The following is a 23,407-nucleotide window of genomic DNA, read 5'->3' on the forward strand; positions in this document are numbered from 1 at the left end:
GGCAAGGCGACAACAGGATAGGTAGAGCGCGGGGCATAGACGGAAGCGAGGAATGCGGAGAAGGCAAAATGGCGAGGGTATTCGCGGTCAGAAATGAAGGAACGCTTGATTGCCGCGGTTTATTCAAGAGGTATAAGACAAAAAAAAAAAAAAAGGAAGCTAGAGGCACCCGAGCTGCAGCCAGCGGAAACGAAAGGTACAGAGAGAAGAGATTGCAGCGGGAGATAAAAGAAGGGAGGGAGAAAACACACCGTCGAGAAGGCGAAACGTTCGGTTCGTTCGTAACAGCACCTCCCCACGAGGAGGATTACCGTCAACGGGGGAGAACGCTTTTGTGCTCGTGCACAACCAAGGCCGCACGGCCGCTCCAACACTCCCGCCTCCCGTCCACGCCGCAGTCGTCTGCTCGCGCGTTCGTATCACCCGCACCGGAGTGATAAATGCGTACGGATCATCCGAATTTTTTTACATTGCACACAATGCATTTTGGCCGGGGAATTTCGAAAATTCGTATCGCAACGAAATTCGTATCAACCGAATTCGTATCACCGAGATTCCACTGTAATTTGATATCATTTTAATGCCAAAGGCTGCCGCTAAATTTGATTGTTGCACTACTGTGTAAAAAAAGAACTCGACAGCAGCAGCGCCATGCAACACGGCGAGCGATTGTTAAACTTTTCAAATGCCATCGACATTGTAGTGCAGCACAACGGATTCGTAATGGAATTCAAAGCACCCCATTTGAGTCAAATGTCACTTAGCATAAATGACATTCGGACCCTAGTATAGCCGGGCTATAAATCCACCATCGCATTGGTTATTTGGTGACCACTTTCACTAGCAATACAGATGACAGCTTCTATCACGATTTTCGCCTATTTTACACCCTCCTTTCCCACAAGTGTATTTTTCACCAAGAGTGCTATTCTGGTGAGTGGTGACAATTGTAGCCCTGGCTACCTACATCAGTGCCAGTGCCATGCTGTTGCTCGCCGAGCTATGCGAGCGAAGTGCCGTCACTAACCCGTGCCATATGTTAGATAAACTGGGCTACGTCACTTTGTTTTCAATTACGAAACGTCACATCATGCGGCCGTTGATTTGCTATGAGCTGCATCCTAAACCCTTGAGTCGGCGTGATAAATAAGATAATATGTGCTCTGTACTTCGTAGGCCCTTTATCCAAGCCGGAAAAAAAAAAAAAGTTGGTGGCCCAATTGATACTGGCGAAAGCACAATTGGTCTGATTGGAATCATTTGCATTTCTAATTGGTTTCAATTGATGCGGCTGTTCAATTGCTATGTGCTGCATCTTAAACCCTTGTGTCGGCGTTGTAAATAAGATAATATATGCTCTGCACTTCATAGGCCTTTTATCCCAGCCCCCCAAAAAACAATTGGTGGCCCATTTGATCCTGCCGAAAACACAATTGGTCCTATTGGAACCAATTGTGTTTTTGGCAGGTCAAAATGGACCTCCATTTGTCTTTTTTTGGCTGGGATACTTCAGCCAGGGTATTTGGTGTGTACAGGGAGTAAAGAATATAACAATATTCCCCTCAAAGACTGGTGTCAATACCCCCATAAGCTAGGCATTAAGCCACGGCTTACGGTTTATGAGTCACTGACATCTCATGAGATCTGTTACTGCTACGCCTGAACTTTGCCACAGCTGATAAAAAGCACAGCAACAAATTAGATCCAGAGTCCAACAGTTACACCCTGGGTCAAACACATGTGCACAATGGCACTGAATTTCAACTCATTTCTAAATAAGCAGTCAGAGAAAGTAACCAAGAGGATTGTCTCAACAAAAAATGTACCAAGCTTCACAAAATAAGCATATCTACAGAGTGCGCGTCTATTGTGTGCGTGTCAGACAATACTTAAATAAGTTCTGCATAGAAACTATCAGGAGCGCATCCTAACTTGGCAACCACTTAAAATAAACACACAATATTTTATTGACCTGATCGCATGATCGTGCAGCGTCAACTTTTCAAAAAGCAAGCGTCTGGAACATTACGTGGTCATGTTAACCATAACTATAGGCAAGGAACAGCCTTTCTTGAAATGAACAACACCAACGTGATGCCTCCGCATTGGTCAATGGTACCTGTGTGCTTTCGCGAGCACTAAAAGCTCGTTTCCCAAACGATATTTACAACCCCAAATGAAAACGCTGCTTCCATTTCCAGACAATCTGAGGGACTAAAAAATTTCCACTTTAACAGACAAACAGAAACATGTCCTCAAGAGTTCCGCATCTCCGCTCGAAAAAGGTGAAAATTTTCAGGTCCGACTACCAACTTTAAAAGAGCCGGCCCAAACTACAGTCCGAGTAAAAAAGATGCCCTTCCAAACATGCTAAAATCGCTCGAAACATGCAGACACCGCTCGTCACACCAAATCAGGCAAACACTATCATACCGGCGGGCAAATGCTAATGCCGGCCCACGAACCGCCGATTTTGGTCAAAAAAAATTTTAAAAATTGGTCACGCGTGCTTTCCCCCTCTCCCTTGGCGCGGAGAGAGTGGCTAGACTTGGAGCACGAGTCCCGCGGCGGAGACATTGTCGCCGCCGCCGCCCGTGTGTCGCACGCGCGTGCACACCAGCACGGGTGCCACACACAGCTCGAAGTGCTCTTCCTGCCAGCAGGCGACGGGCCGGCTGTTGTCGAAGGGAATGCGCCGTGCCCCGCTGCCGCGCGTCGTGGTGAAGGAGTCGTCCATGATGACCCGTGCGTGCGCCGTGTCCACCTCGTGCGAGCCGCACGTGTAGCGATGGGCCGTCAGGGCGGCCTTGGCCGCCGCCGCCAGCGAGTGCCGCCAGGGGGAGTCTCGGGACACCAGGATGGCCTGGAAGGCCAGGGTGTGGATGTGGAGCCGGCTGAGCGGCCGGCCGTCCTCCTTCCGGGGCTTTTGCAGCAGCCTGTCGAGGGGCGATTGTATAGGGATGAGTGAGGTGGCGAGGGAGTAGAAGTGGTAAGCGAATATGTCTACTTAGCCCCCAGGTTGTGACCCCCGATCCCAACCATGAGGTAGAGGTAATTTGAAGGATAAAAATGGGGTGGAGTGCATACGGCAGGCATTCTCAGATAATGAATGGCAGCCTACAATTGTCCCTGAAGAAGAAAGTGTATCAAAGCTGCGTCTTACCGGTACTCACCTATGGGGTGGAAAGTTGGAGGCTCACTAAGAGGGTTCAACTTAAATTGAGAACGACTCAGCGAGCAATAGAACGGAAGATGATAGGTGCAACGTTAAGGGACAAGAAGAGAGCGTAGTGGGTTGGGGAACAAACGCGTGTTAAGGACATATTGGTAGAAATTAAGGAGAAGAAATGGACGTGGGCAGGGCATGCAATGCGAAGGCAAGATAACCGTTGGTCATTAAAGGCAACAGAGTGGATCCCTAGAGAAGGCAAGCGTTGCAGGGGGCGGCAGAAAGTTAGATGGGCAGATGAGATCAAGAAGTTTGCGGAGATAAATTGGCTGCAGTTAGCAGAGGACCCGGAAATTGGAGATTAATGGGAGAGGCCTTAGCCCTGCAGTGTGCATAGATAGGCTGGTGATGATGATGAGGATGAGTGAAGTGGTGCCACTGTGACTGACATGCTGCGACAACGGTAATGTCCTTTATCAAAAGTGCTTGTTCTGATCATGAAGTTTTTTCTAGAAAAGCCTGACTGTCTCCTAACATGAAAAAAAAAAAATTACCATACCTTCGAAAGAAAGTTGCTCACATTAAAACTACGTCAAAAGTGTGTCAAGACGTTTGCTAAAAGTGCGTCCAAATTTCGCTGAAAGTGCATCCAATAAATCGTCAAACCTTCAAAATTACGAAAGAATCCATCTGATAATTTCTCGTGCACTAAGTAAGGAAAAGTGCGTGTGTAGTAAATCATGTATCACCCTTTGTACCGTGCTCTGTGGCTGTTGTTTACAAGATTCCTTTATCTTGCGGAAAAGTGTATGTTGGTCAGACAGGTCGCTGCTTAATAAACGTTAGATTATTGGAGCATCGCAACAAGCTTAAAAAAGATGATTACGCATGTCTGTCCGAACATTGCCGCACGTGTGAGCACCGTTGCTATCTGCTTTTCCGCGACACTGATATCCTGTTTAAGCATACAGACAGGCGTACTAGAGAGTTGATGGAATTATACTACATCAGGAAGTGGGGGAGTGAATGGATCAGTGAAACATCAGTTGTCCTGCCCGAAAAAGAATTTGGCTATTTGGAAAGGTCGTCGCAATAAGGTGTTCCAGTGTTAAGAAAGGTGCGTTGTCAACAGTGGAGTGCTTTGGTTGTTGATAGTATGTCATTGGCTGGTGCGGGCACGTGGCGTGGTGGGGGAGGAGGATTCTGTGTATGTATAAGTAGTTACGTCTTTTCTAATAAATCGAGTTGAAAGTCAGCGCTAGTCCTGTCCACTTCTTTCTTATTGTGTCCCTGTTAGTTCGCGCTGTTCCCCAAGATGAGGACATAGTGTTTTTTCTTCGGACTGCCAAAAACGGGTGTGCGTTACAATCGAGGGCGCGTTAGATTTGAGTAAATACGGTAGGTCGCCATGATAGTTGAAAACTTATCGCTAAAGTCGATGCCTGAAGCACCACCAAACAAACTGCTTGCACGACGCTGTACACCACAAGGAAGGTCGAGGACCTCAAAAGAGAGATGAATCCGCTGGCACGACTCCCAACTGGCCCGCCACTTTACCACTGTGCGCTGCATTAGTTGCGATGGCACAGAAATAACTACAAAACACTGTGTCGTTTTTGTGCTTAAATATTTTGAACTTTATCAAGAAACGACAGTCACCGCGATGCATTTTATAACTTCCAATAATTTCCAAATACCTTTTCACTTCAAATAATCAAGCAACTCCTTCCATTGGATTGCATGTAAAATTTCTTGAACAAGCACCACACTTCTAATCCACCAAAAATTCCGGTTAGGTGATTTCGAATTATCAGAGTAGACTACTAGCTATACCATGAAGCAACGCAGGTGTTGAGCTGTGCACATATGCATGTCCCGTGGACCTACGAAAGTCGCACTGGGCACACTTATTTGTCTTCAGAAGAACTCAAGAGCGCTTCAGAAGCTCCAGTACCATGTATGAAAGAGTGCGCCAACTGAAGGTCAACCATGCACTTTGGAGACGACAAATGATAACCTCCACAATGTTGTCAGCACTTGCCAAACACAAAGCACATTCACTGTGAACAGTGCGCGCTAATCATAAACGCGATGTTTACTTGCACAGATAGTGTGGAATGCGTTCAAGGCACTTGCAAAGCCTTCAGTGCAGATACGTGTCTGGCTGCACTGCATATACAGGTTCAGACTTGCTACTGCAGCAAATAATTACCGTATTTATACGATTGTAGGTTGACCCTTTTTTCTCAAGTTTGACAATCCAATGTTGGGGGGTCGACTTAGAATCGAAATCGAACTTTGTGCTGCTTGTAACGGCAAGAGAAATGAGAAATCAGGGGTGCTACGAGCTGGGGAAAGCGTAACACCCTCGTTTCTATGGTTACGGCCGAAGTGTAGCATTTATCATTGCATACATTCTGGCGTCAATAAAGGTGATACCGACTTTGAAAGTTGGCGTTCCTGATCTGTGCCCTTTGTCCACCGTACCTAGAGTGGCTAACCTTCTACCAGCGCTTTCAGAAGTGTACTGAATGTGATACGACTGTGAGTGCCGTGCATTGATTCAAGGGATTCGGTAATGCTCATTTTGTTTACTAGACATGAACAAAACGCTTCTTGAATGCGAGTGACGTACTTACGAATCGAAGGAAATCGCAAGCGGCCGCTTCTGTCAGCCGCCATGTTGTTTGTTTTGATATCGCGCGGTAATGGCCGCTGCCGGTAGCTTCGATGGTTGTCATCTCGCAGCGAATGTGTTCTCATGATTGGGAATAAAGTTTCCCACTCAACCCACAGCACATGGTTATTCCGCGTGCTTATACAAACGCTTTTCTTTTTTAACACCTCCTGCGCGCGCCACAAGCGTACGGTTCTTGTGGCAGCATCGATCATCGATGGAAGAGCCACCGTATGGGGGGTAGTGGTAGTTGAGGGAAGAGCTTCTCTTTGTGATACGATTTTCTAGGCAGCCGCGTTGCCGCGTGCTTGTGTCACTTCCGTGTTGTGCTGAATCGTCCCGTCTGTCATGAGTGCCCTGGGCCCGAAGAACTCCCTCGGCAACGTTCAAACGGGCCGCTTTCTGCACTCGCTTTTTATTTTTATTTTTTTAGAGAGATGCAATTTCGGGGGGGTCGACCTACATTCGAGTCGACTTACAATCGTGTAAATACGGTAATCACTTTTTGGTTTATATAGCGGAGTGAGTTACAAATTCATACAGCTACGGTTGGCACTGAAATCACCTCCTTTCCTGTACATGCAACTTTATTTTGCCAACAGTTCCATCCTGATGAATAGTGACGAAATGTAGTTGCTGCTGCATGCATAAGTTCCTGATCGTAGCCACAGCCATTTTTCCCTTTCCGCGGACGCCTGATGGGCATGGCTGATAGCGGATGGCTAGCAGCCACAGGAAAAACGAAAAATGAGCCTAAAACACCATCGTGTTATAAAAAAAGAAAGCCGCAAGACACTGAGCAAAACAGGTCGTTTTTAAAACGCCATTGAATTTAACCTCCACCTGCAAGAGATACAAGGAGCCCATCAGCCTGTACTCAACAGAGGCACCGACAGCTACCGTATGAGGCTTCAAGCCCTCCACCGTGCAGCTTCTTACTGGGGTAGATGACAATCAAACTACACGGGTTTGATGTTTGCGGTGTCACCAATTACCACACCCAATATTGCTCGAGGTGCCCCATCCTTTGAAGATCATAAGATATAGGAAGAGAGACAAATTGCAGTTCTTGCACGGGCATCAGAAGTTCCCGGGATCAATATAAATTCAAATGGTGTGTTTACGAACTTTGAATGCACGGTATAAACGGACTATTATCGCTAAGTTTGCATTTTTGCTCTCAAGTCCTCGAAAGTTTGAAGGATGCTTCAATTGTGCTATTCGAACCCCTAGCTTCCATGCAGCACTACCAAATTTAAATTTGATCGGCGTAGCTTTTACGCGGGCATTTACAAATACAAATTCGAACGGTGCATTTTGCAACCTTGACTGGTAGGTGTAAATGCACAATCATTAAGGGGGGACACTGCTCTTAAAACAGCATCTCTTAATTTTTAAGTAAACTCTGTGAAGCTTGCCAGACTTAGTGCTTTTTTCCCACTAATTTCAAATATGCCATTATTTATTTAGTGAGTCAATTAGTTCCCAAGATAATTAGAGTTAGTCATTTTTGGAGGAGCAATGGACAATACAGTGTTAGTCATAGCACTGTAATCTTCACAATTTGCAATAAGAGAATCATTTTTTTGAAGCACCGCTTCGAACTAATTTTACAGCTCATTAAACTTCAGTGTTTGAAATGGGCATTCGAAATGGTTCCTTGCAACCGGTGCCACCAAAGTTTAATGAGCTGTAAAATTAGTTCCAAGTGGTGCATCAAAAAACCGATTCTCTTATTGCATTCACCAGGGTTCACAGTATTGGAAAATGTAAAGGTTACAGTGCTATGACTGACACTGTTTCGTCTATTGTTCCTCCAAAAATGACTAATTATCTCTAATTATCTTGGGGACTAATTGACTCACTAAAGAAATAATGGCATATTTGAAATAGGCGGGAAAAAAGCACCAGGACTGGCAAGTTTCACGGAGTTTACTTAAAAATTAAAAAAATTCTGTTTTAAGAGCATTGTCATCCCTTAAATTTCCAGCTTCTCTCTCAAGAAGTTGATGCGAGCTTGAAGAATGCTTCGATTCCACAGGAGCGTCCCACTGCCACTTGGCATTACCAAATTTAAATCTTGCCAGTGCTGATACTTCCCCGCGACCCTAGTGTCTGTGGGAAAGACGGCCCACTCACGCGTAGAGGTCGCGCATGTCGTCCAGCACGGTGGCGACCCGCGGGTAGGAGTCGGCGACGTAGGAGATGTTGCCGTAGCGCAGGATGCTGAGCAGGTTGGGCAGCTCTTGCTCATTCATGCCCAGGGAGTCTGCGTAGGGCAGCACATGCTCGGCCAGCTCCAGAAGTAGGCTCGCATCGGTGAACGAGGCCATCTCAAAGTGCAGCCCCACCGAGGGCTCCACCTGCCGCATCAGGGACGCCACCTCCCGCACGTGTTGCTCCCGCTGCCCTGCACGCAGGTAACAAGTGCCGGTGAAGTAATCAATCTCACCCGGGCCGTTCGTCGGACATTCCCTGAACGATGGCGGTAAGCATGTCCAAAAGAAGATCGGGGATTTGGAACTGTTCCCGCTGAAACAACTGCTGGCGCTGCCCTGCACACAAGTACGAAGTTCCAATTGGGTAATCAATCCCACCCGGGACATTTGCCGGACGTTTCCTGGACGATGGTTGTAAACATGTCAAAAAGAAGATCAGGGGTTTACAACTATTCCCGCTGAAACAACTGCTGGCGCTGCCCTGCACACAAGTACCAAGTTCCGATTGGGTAATTAATTTCACCCAGGACGTTTCCTGAATGATGGTTGTAAACATGTCCCAAAGAAGATCGTGGGTACAACTGCTTCCGATTCCCTGCATGCAGCATCGCGTAACAAGTGGCAGTATGGAATACCATCTGGTGCATTCACTGGACATTTCTTAGATGACAGCGGTAAAAGAAACCAAATGAAGATTGTGCGTTTGCAGCTGCTCCCACTGCCCTGCACACACAGAGCGACTTGCAGCCTGCATCAGGTAACACATGCCAATATGGTAATCCCACCCGGGACTTTCTTCGGACATTTCCTGGATGATGGCGGTGAAAGAAACTGAAAGGAGGTTGACGGTTTGCAACTGCTTTCACTGCTCTGCATTCACAGGGTGCCATCCTGCCTGCATGCAGGTAATGAGTGCCAATAGGGTAATCTCATCCCAGACATTCTCCGGACGTTTTCTGGACAATGGCGGTAAAAGAAACGAAAGACTGTGGGTTTGCAACTGTTATCAGTTCAATAACTGCTCTGCCTGCACTGCATGCAGCATCAGATAGCACATGCTGATAAGGTAATGCCTCCTGAAACATTCATCGGACGTTTCCTGGACGATGGAAGTGAAAGCATCCAAAGGAAGACTGAGTTTGCAACTGCTCCCACTGGAATAAATGATCCAATTGCCCTGCATGCAACATAATGTAACAAGTGCCAATAAGGCGATTCCCCCAGGGATACCCTCAAGACGTTTCCCGGACATTACCAGTAAGAGCAACCAAAAGATGAATATGGGTTTTCAACTCGCCGTGGGCCTTAATTTAAAACAACACTTCCTCCTGATTACAGGGCTGGCAACAGTACGAAAATTAACACGAGACCAATGATTTCATAACAACTGCCTTGAATGAATGCCAAATTAACAATTTTCTTTGAATGAATGCATGCTAAATAGTAAAACAAAGTTGCTCTACATCAGTAAATTACAGAGGTGGGGATACGACCTCATCACTCACCACAGAAGCAGTTGTTTGAGAATGAAGATTACAGTCACATACGCCGTTATGCACTACAATTTGCGACATTACACGTCATGAACGTGGAAAGAGATTGGCAGACCTTGCCTAAGTGTTTCTATGAAAAAAAAAAGGCATGTGTGCCATATGGCAAAGCCCCCCACTGCCCCTCCTTTTTTTTTGCATTGTCATAAGTTTCAACCCGAAAGAAAAAAGCTTCATGGAGGACTCTGGGATTCCTGAAATGCTCTTGCAGAACCCTTGAGGTACACGGACCATATATGGGAACAAACCATTGGGCTACAGTCACACTGTGTGAAACTGCACTCTCAGCTGTGGCTACCCAGGCAGAACATACAAGGTCCTCCACACTGATTTTGCAAATCAACTAAGCTTTCAGTGGTCACATTGTGCAGACAGTTTTCACAGTTCAAAAAAAAAAAAGACTGCGCAGTTGCGGCATACACAAAAGGAAGGTTTGACACGCACACGAGCGCTGGACCTGTGTTCAGCGTTCATGTGTGTGTCAAGCCTTCCTTTTGTCCGTGTGTCCCATGTCTAATCAGCATGCCCAAATAGCCACTTAAGTAGTTCTCACATGCAAATCTAATTTGCTTTTGAGTGGAATAAAAAAAAAAAACCTAAGCGGTGAACACATAAAAAAATAAATAAAAAATTAAAGCAGTGCCACTCAATCTGAAAGCTGTTGGAAGTGCAGAGCAGTGATTCACCATAATGGGCTCAGCACTGTTATACACTCACTGCTGCCACCCAATGCATTTCAAATTTCCCGCCTTCGCAATGCTCGCGCGCCCCCTGCCTGAAACTGCACCAGCGGGAGTGTTTTTTTTTTGGTGCTTGCTTTAATTTTGTGTGCTGGAGCTGTTTTGCTACATTTCGAATGTGTAATTTTTTTCTTGTGCAGCTGGAGCCTTTCTGCGTCATTTCAAACGCGCAATTTTTTTCTTGTGCGGCTGGAACCTTTCTGCGTCATTTCGAACGCGCCATTTCTTTCTTGCGTGGCCGCTTTTTTTCCGTACTATCGTAAAAACTAACCCAACTAGCGTTCCTAACTAAATAAACGCGAGGGCTCCGTGTTATATACACACATTTTGCCTGAAATGTACCTCAAGTTTTCTTTGCGCTAAACAACGGGGAGATGTATGACAAGCGCCACCGGCTCATGAGGTTCGAACGGTTATGACTATTTAAACCATGTGGTTTTTCGAAGTCTCAACGTAACTCCTTGACCCCGGTACAGAAGGCTCTACTTGGGTCCGTTATCTCGCTGCACTGCCTGATTCCGGCAGTCGCATCGACCGTTAGCGAGCTAAGACGACAAGGCGAGACCATAAAGTTCTCTGCACTTACAAGGCCGCGAGACTGTGCACACTGAAGACAGCCCACCGGCACTGTCACAGGAATGCGCAAGCACAGCTCTACGACAAGAAAAGAGCGTCGAAGAGCACAGGTGCTGACCTTTGTCAAATGGGAAGTTGTCCATCATCTGGAGGCCAGACACAACCAGTAGCTTGGGTTTGAACTTCTCCAGTTCCGGCACAAAGCTCTCGATGGAGGCCATCTTGGGATTGATGTGGTCATTGTGGATTATGAACCTGTGACACAGAAAGAGAGAAAAAAAAGAAGCAACTCGCACTGGAAGCTACTTATGCAATCTTTGCAAACGGATTCTCGGTTAAAGCGGCCACACCCTGGCAAAAGCCAGTGAAGAGCGGCGCAACTGGTGTAAAATGGTGCAACCGTGTTAATAGGCCCTGAGAGCAGTTTTAAGGCCAGTCTGGAGGAGACGTGGTGTGGCAGGCAAATGCTGCCACTGGTGCGTCTGCAGTTCATTAATGAGGATTGAGGCTGTGGACTGCAGGAAAGACACACAGCCCTGAGGTCGATCTCACCGTGTGTAAGAGGCGTGGTATCACACTAGCTTCCGTTTGCAACCCTAATACCCGTGCCACATGTACACGAAAAATGACATCAAGTGCTTAATGCCTAAGTTCTAATGCCATTAGTTCGCTGCTACACCCAAAAATCTATTGCCATTTCCTCTAATGTCATTTTTGGTTTAAGGAGTTCCGCACAACTCATTCACCTTCCCGAAACCCACCACTTTCCTTTCGGGCTGTGCATAATGATTTCCGTGTTCTTTCCTTATTAAATGTTTGAAAAACGGTGCACTGTCAAAATTAAACAAAGAACTCTGGAACATATTACCACCATCGACTCAACCTTTAACAAACAGCAGTCCCTGTTGTTCTTTTAAACACGCTGCAACACTACAATTTCAAGCTTTTGCGGCAGATCACAGACTCTTAGCAAAGGCGATCAATACGCATGTGCGGCTGCATAATACATTTCTGAACATGAACAAGGTGGCTCAAAAAAAAAGCTGAGAATAGATTGTCATCGAAAACCATAAAAGCTGGTTGAAAAAGTGGAAAAACCATGCAGAACTGACATCAACGAGAAAAGTAGTAGTAATAGTAGTAAGATGGACTTATTAGTGCAGCAGCCATATTTGGCTATAATGCGCCAGACAACAGACTAAAATATTTTAAATGCGGTGAATGCTGTAAGGTTGAATCCCACAGGTTAAAGCGCTAAAATTAAGAAGAATCACAGTCAGTGTGCCGTATTTTCCGGTGTATAAGTCGCGTTTTTTTCTGAAATTTTCGTTGGTCCGTCTTATCCACCGGTGCGATGTATGTATGGAATAAATTTGGTACGTGGTCCGCGCTCGAAAAGGTGCCTGTGTGCTGCGTGATGTCAGTGCATGTTAAGAGGCACGGCCCTATGGTCTAAATGAATGAATTGTTTGTTAGTGAGTCGGAGGAAAAAGGCTTCGATGGTTTTGCTTAAATGCTGTCTGTAGGTGCCGTATTTTCGCATGTTTAACCCACCCCTGCATATAATCTGCACCCCCCCTTTCAGCCCACCGGGAAAGAAAAAAAAATCCTCGCGTATGGCCCGCACATTTGATACAGTAAAGGCTGAACTAAACCTACTGCTGAAGCAACTCATCACATATTACGTAGACAGAAGAAGCGTATATTTAGCAAGTAGAATACACTGACTGAAAGGTAGAAGTCACAATTCACTAATAAAATTCAGTTGTTAGAGTGCGCTCGTCCTTGTTTTTTCTTCCTTGTCTTTGTATGTTTTGCGCAATCGCTGCCATGGAAGGCTTAGTCAGTGTTACTGCGTAGGAGCTTCACAGCACTGCGTGCATAGCCGTGAAGCTGCACTAAAGGGAAAACTCCACGTATTATCCGCACCCCTACTTTGCCACTGAAATTTTCGAATTTCTCACACGGGTTATACGTGCGAAAATACGGTACATGCCATCTGTGCGTATCAATAAACCATTTTTGAGAAGTTAGTTCTGTCTAGACTTTGGATGGTAGATGCACGTGTCTAGCACTGCTTGCCGGGGGATGCGTTTAGAGGCGGCAGCCACCGCAACCATGTACTTTCACCGCACTTTCTAGCGAACTGATCCTCTATGAGTTTACTTGATTAACAAGTGTTTTTTGTACACCGGTGCGTCTTATACACCGGTACGGCTTATATAGATTTTTTTTCGGAAAAACTCCCGTTTCGAGGGGTGTGCGACTTACACAAAAGTGCGACTTATGGACTGGAAAATACGTTATTAGTTTGATTGCACTAAAAAATTTAAAAACCTTCTCATAAGAAACTAATGAAGGGAACTTTTTTTCTACACTGTCTTCGGCCCTGTTTTTCAGTCTTCACGACAACGCACCAGCCACCCCAGGACACTGGAAAAGGCACTTGTCGATAACAGTAATTTCTACTTCAACTGGTTACACACAACAAGCGCTGATGCCTAAACAAACTCTGACATCAAAGTGCCGACTCTTTTAAAACAAATTTAGGAACTGAAGTAGTCGGCCGCAGCTCTGGAACAGATTAGTGCTCTCTGAATTACCTCAAACCAAGGCTGAAAAAAGCCAGAAGTGTGAAAAGCTGTGTTGTAGACAAGTGCAGTGCGCACTGACAGAAGCGCACACTCAGGTGCACACCAGGTGGACATCGCGTGCCCACCCAGTGTAGTGCGCACCCTCCCGAGGTGTCAAGCCGGCTTCCCCTCAACACCACAGCAGCCCCAAACTAAGCTCTTTGTAGTGCGCACCCTCCGGAGCGCACCCTGGGGTGCACATTCTGGAGGGTGCACATCGGGTGTGCACCCAGTGTAGTGTGCACCCTCCCAAGGTGTCAAGCCGGCTTCCCCTCAACACCACAGCAGCCCCAAACTAAGCTCTTTGTAGTGCGCACCCTCTGGAGCGCACCCTCGGGTGCACACCGGGTGCACACCTGGTGTAGTGGGCACCCTGCTGAGGTGTCAAGCTGGCTTCACCTAACACCACAGCAGCCCCAAATTAAGCTCTTTGGATACAACTCTCGAAGTTCTAAGCACTGGAACGAAAACTGCAGGCAGACATCCCCTTCCCTCTTCAGGAGCCACAAGAAGCGACGCGCCGACTCGCCTGTTGGCCCTGGGCGAGTGCAGGTGCCCCCAGCGCTCCCCGGCGGGGTACTCCAGGAGCAGGTGCACCTCGTCGTGGGCCACCTCGGGACCCGCCACGGTGATGCCCGGGGGCAGCTCGGAGCGCAGCTTGGCGGACATGTGCGCCCCGAGCAGCACCTCGCAGCCCTCGAGGGCGAACCGGCGTGCCATGAGGGGCGCGTTGCCCCCCATGTGCAGCTCCGCACTGTCCGCACTACGGGCCGCCTGCACCAGCTCCGCAAATAGCGTGGCGTTGGACACGAGCCGCCTGCACACGTGGAGGAGGAGCAAAGGGAGGAGTGGGTTGAGATTAATCGAACGTAGCATCAGGCATCTGGGACTGTGCAACTCATTCTTTTTTTTTGCTACAGTTAGGAGTTAAGTCATCATCGCCATCATCACCAGCCTATATACGCCCACTGCAGGGCAAAGGTCTCTCCCATTAATCTCCAATAATCCAGGTCTTGTACTAACTGTGACCCATTTATCCCCGCAAACTTCTTCATCTCATCTGCCCATCTAACTTTCTGCTGCCCCCTGCCACGCTTGCCTTCTCTAGGGATCCACTCTGTTACCCTTAATGACCAATGCTTGTCTTGACTTCGCATTACATGCCCTGCCCACACCCATTTCTTAACACGCGTTTGTTCCCTGGCCCACACCGCTCTCTTCTTGTCCCGGAATGTTACACCTATCATTTACCGTTCCATTGCTCACTGAGTCGTCCTCAATTTAAGTTGAACCCTCTTAGTGAGCCTCCAAGTTTCTGCCCCGTAGGCGAGTACCGGTAAGAGTACAGGTAAGAGCTAAGTAAGCCAATCCAATCCAGGGTGTCCAAATGGGGAGAAACTTGCCACTAGGCATTCAGGACTGAGCATTTAATTTTTTTTTGCTACAGTTAAGCAAACCAATCCAATCCAAGTGGATTGAGCATCTTGAACTTACTATCAGGCATCCAGCACTGTGCACTCTTTGGCTATGGTTAAACAAGTTGATACAATCCAGGGTGTCCAAGTGGACTGAGCTTTCTAAACTTGCCACCAGGCACGTGGGACTGTGCATTTCTACACTCAAGCAAGCCGATCCAATCCAAGTGGATCGAGCATCTTGAACTTACCCCTGGCATCTGGTACAGTGCACTCTTTTGCTACAGTCAAGAAAGCCAATCTAATCTAGGCTGTCCAAATGGATCGGGATTCCTGAACTTATCCCCAGGCATCCAGGATTGTGAATTTTTAAAGACGATAGTCTTTCTTGGGCTACTTAAACGCAGAAATTTTGGTCTGTCTGTCTGTCTGTCTGTGACTCAATTCAGCCACCCGGCCAAAGTGAAACGAAAGCTGCGCAACAGTCTTACATACTCACTGCCAAATATAAAAGTCAGTCCGGTGTCAGTGTTCATACTTGTCAACATTGTTGGAGAAGAAAAAGACATTAGACAAGTATAAGGCAGAAAATCAATACACAAGTGATATTTGCAGGGTTCCTTTATTAAAAAATTCATGGATACTCGGTTTTTACGATAGCAAATGAAATACTACATCAACGCCAGAAAACCATTGCCTGCTGTGACAGTGTTACCTCCTGGCGGCATTTTAAGAAATCAAACGGCAATAGCAACGAAAGGTTCCACTAAATGGGATCCACGTTCGTTTGGAATGCTTGTGGAGTAGGGCAACGTGGCTCTATAAACATTGTAGTAGTGTGTCTCAATTTGCGCGTCTCCGTTGTACGGCAGCCCTGCCATTGAGACATCCGATTTGGAGCAGCAAATTTAAGTTAACTTGAGCAAACCCCGAGCGTGTTACCTTGGGAGGAACGAGACGGGAGAGGAACAGCGTGAGAGGTGAGCGGCAAAGAGAAGGGAGGCCTTCACTTGGCAGGGGTGCCAGTCCACTATCGTCTTTCGGCGACATTTTCAACGAAAGGAGAAGATACGCAGCCTTTTTTTTTTTTTTTTGCAACAATTAATGATCCAACCAGTCGAAGGTGTTGGATTAGAAATAAACCGGAACAGGAACTCAAACCAGGAGAAGAAATGATTACCAGTTATTCAAAAAAATCAGCGGCACCCATTGCATTTCTCTTCAGCAAGTTGACCCACCGATTATTCAATTAAGTTAACCCACTCATTGGTAGAGAAGGGCCTTTGATATTAGATTAACAGTTGATACACTGTGACAATAAGTGGCTGTATGTCCTGACATGTCCTGACATGTCCTGACATGCTCTTAGCAGCCAGTGAGCTGTTCTACGTGTGCATTGACTCTGTACCGAGGTTGCAAACAAGTACGTATCGCATTGCTGCAGAAACGTGACAGCGCTTGCAGGACACAGTAGCAACCGAATATTTTTTTGGCACTGGCAATGAGATTGTCAAAGGATGCGTCCCTGGCTCACAACATAAGGGGGCTCATGAACTTGTCATCTGCTGTGTTCTCGTCAAGTGTAACTGCCTTTAAGCAGATGAAGGGAGGACACTGGTCTTAAAACAACTTCTTTTAATTTTCGAGGAAACTTTGTGGAACTTGTCAGTCTTGCAGCTTTTTCCCCACTGATTTTGAGTATGCCCTTATTTTTCCAGCTGGTCAATTAGTTCCCTAGATAATTAGAGATACTTAGCCCTTTTTTGGAGGAACAATACACAAAACAGTGTTGGTGGCAAAACTGTAATCTTTATATTTTCCAATACTATGAACCCTGATGAATGCAGTAATCAAAGCAGTTTTTTGATGCGCCACTTGGAACTAATTTCACAGCTCATTAAACTTCGGTGTTTGAAATGGGCACTCAAAGTGATTCCTTGCCACTGGTGCCATCAGAGTTTAATGAGCTGTAAAATTAGTTCCAAGTGGCGCATCAAAAAACTGCTTCGATTACTGCATTCATCAGGGTTCATAGTATTGGAAAATATAAAGATTACAGTATTGCCACCAACACTGTTTTGTGTATTGTTCCTCCAAAAAAAGGCTAAGTATCTCTAATTATCTAGGGAACTAATTGACCAGCTGGAAAAATAATTGCATATTTGAAATCAGTGGGAAAAAAGCAGCAAGACTGACACGTTTCTCAAAGTTTACTAGAAAATTAAAAGAAGCTGTTTTAAGACCAGTGTCCCTCCCCCCTTAAATTCACCAATTTGATGTTTGACAACGTTGAACAGCAGTTGGCAAAAGCTCTACTGTGTTGTAAGCTTCAGAAGCGTGAAAAACATCCCGACATTGTGGCCCCTAACCTTTAACACATCTGGACACGCCACCCTTGATAACTTGTATGTGCCGGCCAATGCTCAGCACTGCCTAGTCGCTATCTATGCTGCTGTGTTGGCTGCACTCCTTTCGCGAAGTCATAAGGAATGCTCAAGAGGCCTGTGCCAACTGCCCTCACAGCAAGCAATGAGAGCCAGCAGTCGCACAGCACAGCAGGAAATAAAACAACAGTTTAAAACTTATTCTGAAACAGTTGTACCAGGTTACCACTCTTTCTGGGTTCACCACTTTTATTTTCAAATACCATCACCAGTGCTACTAGCTAGAGGTTTAGACGTGTTTACAGAAGCTCCCAGCATACTTGTATGGATACCTGCTTTAAGCATTCTTTCATATGAACCAGCTTCTCACATGGTTTGCCACAGATTGTACGCACAAAAGGTTTATGTGCAAGTACAGGAATGTGACGCACTCGCAAATAAATGTATCCGGTGTGCAAAGTCAACATGAAAGATTTGCTTAGACTACTCAAAGGTGTTTTTCGTGCGCTGAATTTCTCTGGTAGACATCATTCCCACAACAGGTGTTCTTTTTGAAGCCACACGACAACTATAACCTGCTTAAGATTGAATAAAAAATTAAATCGTGGACACTGGTAATTACTGCAAACTCGTGTGCCGGTCAGTTGCCCGATTAACCTCTCCAAGCCCAAGATGTGGCTTTGGCAATCGTTGCACAAGGCTGAAGTCTAAAAGCCTCAAAAGAAAGGCTGAAACACTTAACCTCTCAAAATCGAGTCCGAAACTGGTTTGCACTGTCTTCACACGCCGACTCTGAATATCAGGTTGAAATTTGTCACAGCCGAGTCTACGTGCCGTTTCTCTTTCGAAACACATGCCCTCCACTTAAGGAGATAAGGAGAGACACACCCCACGTCACACATCCGATTGTTCGTGCTCTTCATTATACCCCCAGAGGAGACACTCCCCGATGGCGCTATCTACTGGAAGCACTGCACATTACTAGCGATGCATGCAGTTCGCTGCAACCCATTTTTCAAGTGACTTGAGTTCGGAGTATCTTGGAGCCTGGATCCGTTTCAGATGAGAGGACTGCAACGAAATCAGTACCTTCAGTTGGCGGGTTGCATGGTGCAGAGCGTACCACTTGGAATACCGCCCCATTTCTCATTCGTAACTCTAGCCTAAGCGACCATCGATGTTTGTGTGACCTGGTCACACTCACGAACATATCGTGTACCTAAGCTGTTGACATCACTGAATTAGAGCCTTAGTGTTGAATTGATACATAAACCAAAGAATGAATACTTCATCCAGATTTGATGAGTTCATTAGCTCCTACAACAGTTCATCTTCTCCCAGCTCCGTCCCTTCTCACAATCGTTCAATCCTGATTGATTGATTGATTGACTGTAGGGTTTAACATGCCGATGCAACGCAGGCAATGAGGCGCGCCGTAGTGGAAGGCTCCGGATTAATTTTGACCACCCGGGGATCTTTAACGTGCACTGAAATCTTGTACACATGGGCGTTTTTTCGCCTCCATCAGAAAAGCGGCCGCCGTGGCTGGGAATCGAACCCGCGTCCTCGTGCTCAGCAGCAGAACGCCTTAGCCAGTGAGCCACCACAATGGGTAATCGTTCACTCCTGATTGTCCATTCAGTAATGATGGCCCAGTATGCATTGCTTTTATTCGGTTGTTGGAGCATGCCAACGTTCCAACATCTACAACATTAGAGATGCTAGTATCTTTTCTAGTGCATTACACGATCCATACTTCCACATTCCAGTAGAGCTTTGTTATAGTATAAATGTTGGGGACGCAGCGTAATTTTCCTGTGCCAGCAGGAGATACATAGGTAGGTGTCGCTAGAAACATGTGCAAGGACTTAAAATTCGCTTAAAATGCCCTGTTTTGGTGAAATCAGGTAGGAATTACAATCATTAGCCATCTGATCGAAGAAGTGTGCAATTGAGATCGGAACTTTGCTTCATGTAAACTTTCTGTTGTTTAACTGGAAGTTGGCCTGATTTGAAGCTTGATTTTTTTATTTCAACCAAAACAAAGCTTTTTCCTGTGGGTTTTCTTAAATTTTCAGGTCCCTTAAGCCCCCACAGAAAAAATACCGCTGGAAGTGCAAGTATTAACAGATTTATTGATAAAATTAGGACACCTGGCAATCAAAAATTTTATGTCGAGCAGAGACATCACTTTGGCCTATTTTCCTAAACTTTATGACTACATGAACCTACAAATAAAAAATTAACATTGTGATGCACGCATTTATAGATTTACAAGCTTGTGAATAAAACTCAGCCCGCCATTTTTTTGCAGCCACAATGTCTTAATTTTGTCTTTACCGGGGCTTCTTCCTTGTAGCATGCAGCTCCACTAAAATGAAACAAAAGTGGTATCTATCGCAATAGGCATCAATAAAGAACAATTCCCCAAAAAACTACCAGTTTTGGTTTTGTTCTCCATTGATGTGATGGTGTCAATTGACACCACCAGGGCCGAAAGGGTCCTTCAAAAGGTCCTTTGAAGGGCCTTGCAAGGCCCTTCAAAGGAAATAAATTCGCGGAAATAAAACCGCACCGAAACAAAAGATTTGGATAGCATTCCTGTGTGGTGAGTCTCTTGAGGAAACAAGCAGGAAAAGCGGAACACAGGTCGGTGCCGGAAGTCCCCATTTACTACATTCTCGGTCTTTCGCCGTGCACCTTTCCAACATTCCAGATGTGTATATGGTGTAGAGCACTTGCACATCGCGTCACTTCTGCTACAGGTGCCACGAAAAACCTTATTTCACCCAAACTGTTCGACGGACATTTGAAACATTACAATATTTGTTTTAATTTTAAAACCTTTCACCTTCACTTTAATTGTATGTGGGCAGGAAGGAAGCTACACTGAAGGAAGAAGCTACTTTGAAAGATATAACGGTTACAACAACTTCTACATTAGTTTTTAAGATATGTCATAAAACCTTATTTTGGACTAGGGTGGCAATCGCGCAAAAGATGTGGTACTGCTTTCAAAGCCACGAGGTGCAGGAGCCACGAGATTACAGTTTTCTGGAGTTTTACAGTTGTACAGTTTATAGTTTATGAAATTTTATAGTTTTATGCTATCAGGAAAAATCTTGTTGGAGCATTTTAAGTGTCACTCCAACAAGGGTGATACTAAGCAGCCTACAATGAACAGCGCAGCTAATTTTCGCTTTCCATCTGGACGTCTTCATATAACTGAATCCTCAGAATGCCCAATTTCACCTCCCATAGGCATGGTTTCGTTGCAAGTAAAGGGTTTTTCACATCACTAAGGTTGGAAACCCGCACGCCAACCCCCTCGCACCTTGCAATTTAGGAAGCTGGCTTTCACAGACTGGTAGTTCCGCTGCTTCTAACGTCGGGGCGAGAGTTTTGGTTGGCATTTCTTGGTTGTATCGGCTAATATTGATTGTTTAAAATGCAGAGTCACCTGGACGCCAAAAAACCTTTGGAGATTTCACAATTTCTAAACTGGGTTAGTTTTCCTTCGGCGACGGTATTTCTAATCCTGTCTATCATTAAGTGATGTGTCTGTATACCCTCAGATTTGCCCAATAAACAAGGAAGACATTTAATGATTTGTTGATACCCAAAAGGGTACTTTGTGTTGATATACATCCTAGCCATGTTTTAGTTTGCCAGTGTGTCGAGCGGTGCTTCAACGGCTGACTTATACCCGTGCCACACGTACACGAAAAATGACATTAAGTGTTTAAGGCCTTAAGATACTGAATGACATCATTCGGGAAGGCTGTGCTACACATGAAAACGCAAAGGCATTAAATGTGTTAGGCATGATGGTGCTAATGACCAAAAAGAGAAATGCACTCATATTTTAGAAGTTTTGACCGTAGAGAAAAACATTTACAGGGGTTGAAAATGTTTTTGCGAAAGAAAACGTTATGAGAAATAGTGCTCTCTAAAAAAAAATGTTGTGAGCCGTTTCTAAAAGTGGCTTTGGCAGCTGTCGTCGCCTGCCAGCGGTAGCCGAAACCTGAAAAATTCAAAACGAGTAACACAATGTAACGCCTCTTGTCGCTGTTTTAGTAAACTTCATCTTCTTCAGAACTTCACCGCCAACAGTGCACAAAAAATCGTCTTATTTCCAAGTTCAGCTACGTTTCCACGTCAACACTCTAGTGCTGAGTTTCGTTGGGGCTCATCGCGTTAGAGAGTAGGCAGATTTAAGGCGTTCGTGAGGGCAAATGAGTTGTGCAGAACTCATTAAACCAAAAATGACATTAGAATGAATGGCATTAGATTTTCGCGTGTAGCAGCGAATTAATGGCATTAAAGCTTAAGGCACAAATCACTTAGTGGCCATTTTTCATGTACGTGTGGCACAGGTGTTACTTCGATATTCCTCTGCGTGCGCGTAACTGCCAATACAGTTAGTCAGCTTCCTTTCCGTTTAAAATGTCGTATCTTTTGACATTTCGCGTGCTTCCAACAAAACAAACTCGCTGAGCATTTGCCCCAATCCTGCTGTCTCCCTCTCCGGCTCATACATTTTAGCACTGCGGTATATATGTCACGGGTCACCCGCTGCCTTTTCAGAGTCTACATACACGTCACAACAGCTACAATAGCATAAATCAATCCAGACTTTTTATTTTTTGTTTTTGTTACTCGTTTCATCGACAAAGCAATGGTTTGGCCATGACAGCTAGAGCGCAAGCGCACATGTCACTGACACCATGTTGACGTCCCATAATGCAATGCAACGAACTTACGAAAAATAAACACATGCGGGTATATGCACGTGGCAACAGCCTATTTCAAGCTAGAGGAGACATTCACTAAACGGAGCAACCGTACTGTAGACGTCACACCTTTTTATCACAGAAACAAAGAGGCCGGGTTTGATTGCGAACGAGTGCACTGGACTACAAAGCCCCCGCGTGCATACAGGTGCAATTTTTGATCAGTAAACAGGTTGATAACCTCTACAGCCACTACAGTGATATGACAAGCCCCCAGTCCCCGCGGAGGAAATGTGCCAACCGCCGATAACGCGCGGCTTGTGCGTCAGACCGACGCAGCAGCCGATAGTGGTTAACCCCAAATGCTGATAACGGCTCGTTCGCTGGACGGACGATTGACACACCTCCATTTTAACTCGCGATAATGCGGCCGTCAGGCCTGATTTGTAACGGAACTAGAAGCGACAAAAACGTAATGTACAATCGATAACGTCGCTTTTTTTCTGCGGAAAATTCATGTAAAATAACCTGTCCATTGCTAAAAAAATGGGCTGCACTAATCCCCTCTTCAACGGCCTTTGGGCCATGATGGTGAACGAACAAATAAAAGTAACGAGTGATAACCTGCGGGTTAAGAAAAACGAATAAACGAAAAAAAAAAGCAGACGACCTCGCTAACTGCGACGCGCAATTTTACGGGAAATGAACGAAGAATCACCGTACATCTTGTGATGCTTGCAAAAAAACAGTACGAGTTGCACGAAATGTGCCACGCCAGCTTTCAGTTACTGGAAAAATGAAAACGACGCTCTTATAGTTTGAACGGCAGTGCAAGCTCTCCAAGACAACTTACTCGGCCGCCGCTCCATGCCGGAAGTAATACGCGAAGACGCTCTGGAGATCACGTTCGGTGTCGATGACATCGATGTGTTTCGGATCACTCGGCGGCTCGATGTGGGCGAACAGTTCGGAGCTCTGAACTATCAGGTCTTGACAAGAGCCGAAACCGATGGCTATGCGTGTCTTGGGGGCTACGGACACTTGACGCTCCGCTTCGAGTAGGCCGTCGAGGATTAACTGGAGTCTCTCGCGCAAAACGTCGTCTGTTTGTTTCTTGTAGTATATGGCGTAGAAAATGACTAGAGCGGATAACAGGGTGCTTACGGAAACGGTCCACTTCGATGCCATGATGCGGCGTGACAGCGAGTGTCGGGTGCGAATTTTTAGGAGGAAAAAAGGCGAGTTTTTGGACGGAGGCGAAGCTAGCACCAGCCTCCTGCGGCCATGTCTGATTACGTGATGCCTACAATA

The 23,407-nt window shown here is 45.9% G+C and overlaps 1 protein-coding gene across 1 annotated transcript; it reads right to left on the bottom strand.

The window, feature by feature from the left end:
• Positions 1-610: 610 nt before the first annotated feature.
• On the bottom strand, positions 611-23,407 carry LOC144142546 (ADP-dependent glucokinase). The gene is made up of 5 exons (XM_077674131.1): positions 22,950-23,407; positions 14,094-14,381; positions 11,050-11,186; positions 7,986-8,256; positions 611-2,936 (listed from the first exon to the last, which is right to left on the bottom strand). The coding sequence occupies exons 1-5, from the start codon at positions 23,282-23,284 to the stop codon at positions 2,543-2,545; spliced, it is 1,425 nt and encodes a 474-aa protein (XP_077530257.1). The 5' UTR covers positions 23,285-23,407; the 3' UTR covers positions 611-2,542.

This window comes from Haemaphysalis longicornis, unplaced genomic scaffold (assembly GCF_048455015.1).
Source record: "Haemaphysalis longicornis isolate Haplotype H1 unplaced genomic scaffold, Haemaphysalis longicornis Haplotype H1 scaffold_6, whole genome shotgun sequence".
NCBI lineage: Eukaryota > Metazoa > Arthropoda > Arachnida > Ixodida > Ixodidae > Haemaphysalis > Haemaphysalis longicornis.

Bases quoted from the DNA above. Each gene is read 5' to 3' on its own strand.
- LOC144142546 (XM_077674131.1), bottom strand. From the start codon at position 23,284: ATGGCATCGAAGTGGACCGTTTCCGTAAGCACCCTGTTATCCGCTCTA. The intron at 11,187-14,093 runs GCGAGTCGGCGC...TCTGTGTCACAG, and splicing joins CACTCGCCCAGGGCCAACAG to GTTCATAATCCACAATGACC. The intron at 8,257-11,049 runs GTCAGCACCTGT...ACCTGCGTGCAG, and splicing joins CAACTTCCCATTTGACAAAG to GGCAGCGGGAGCAACACGTG.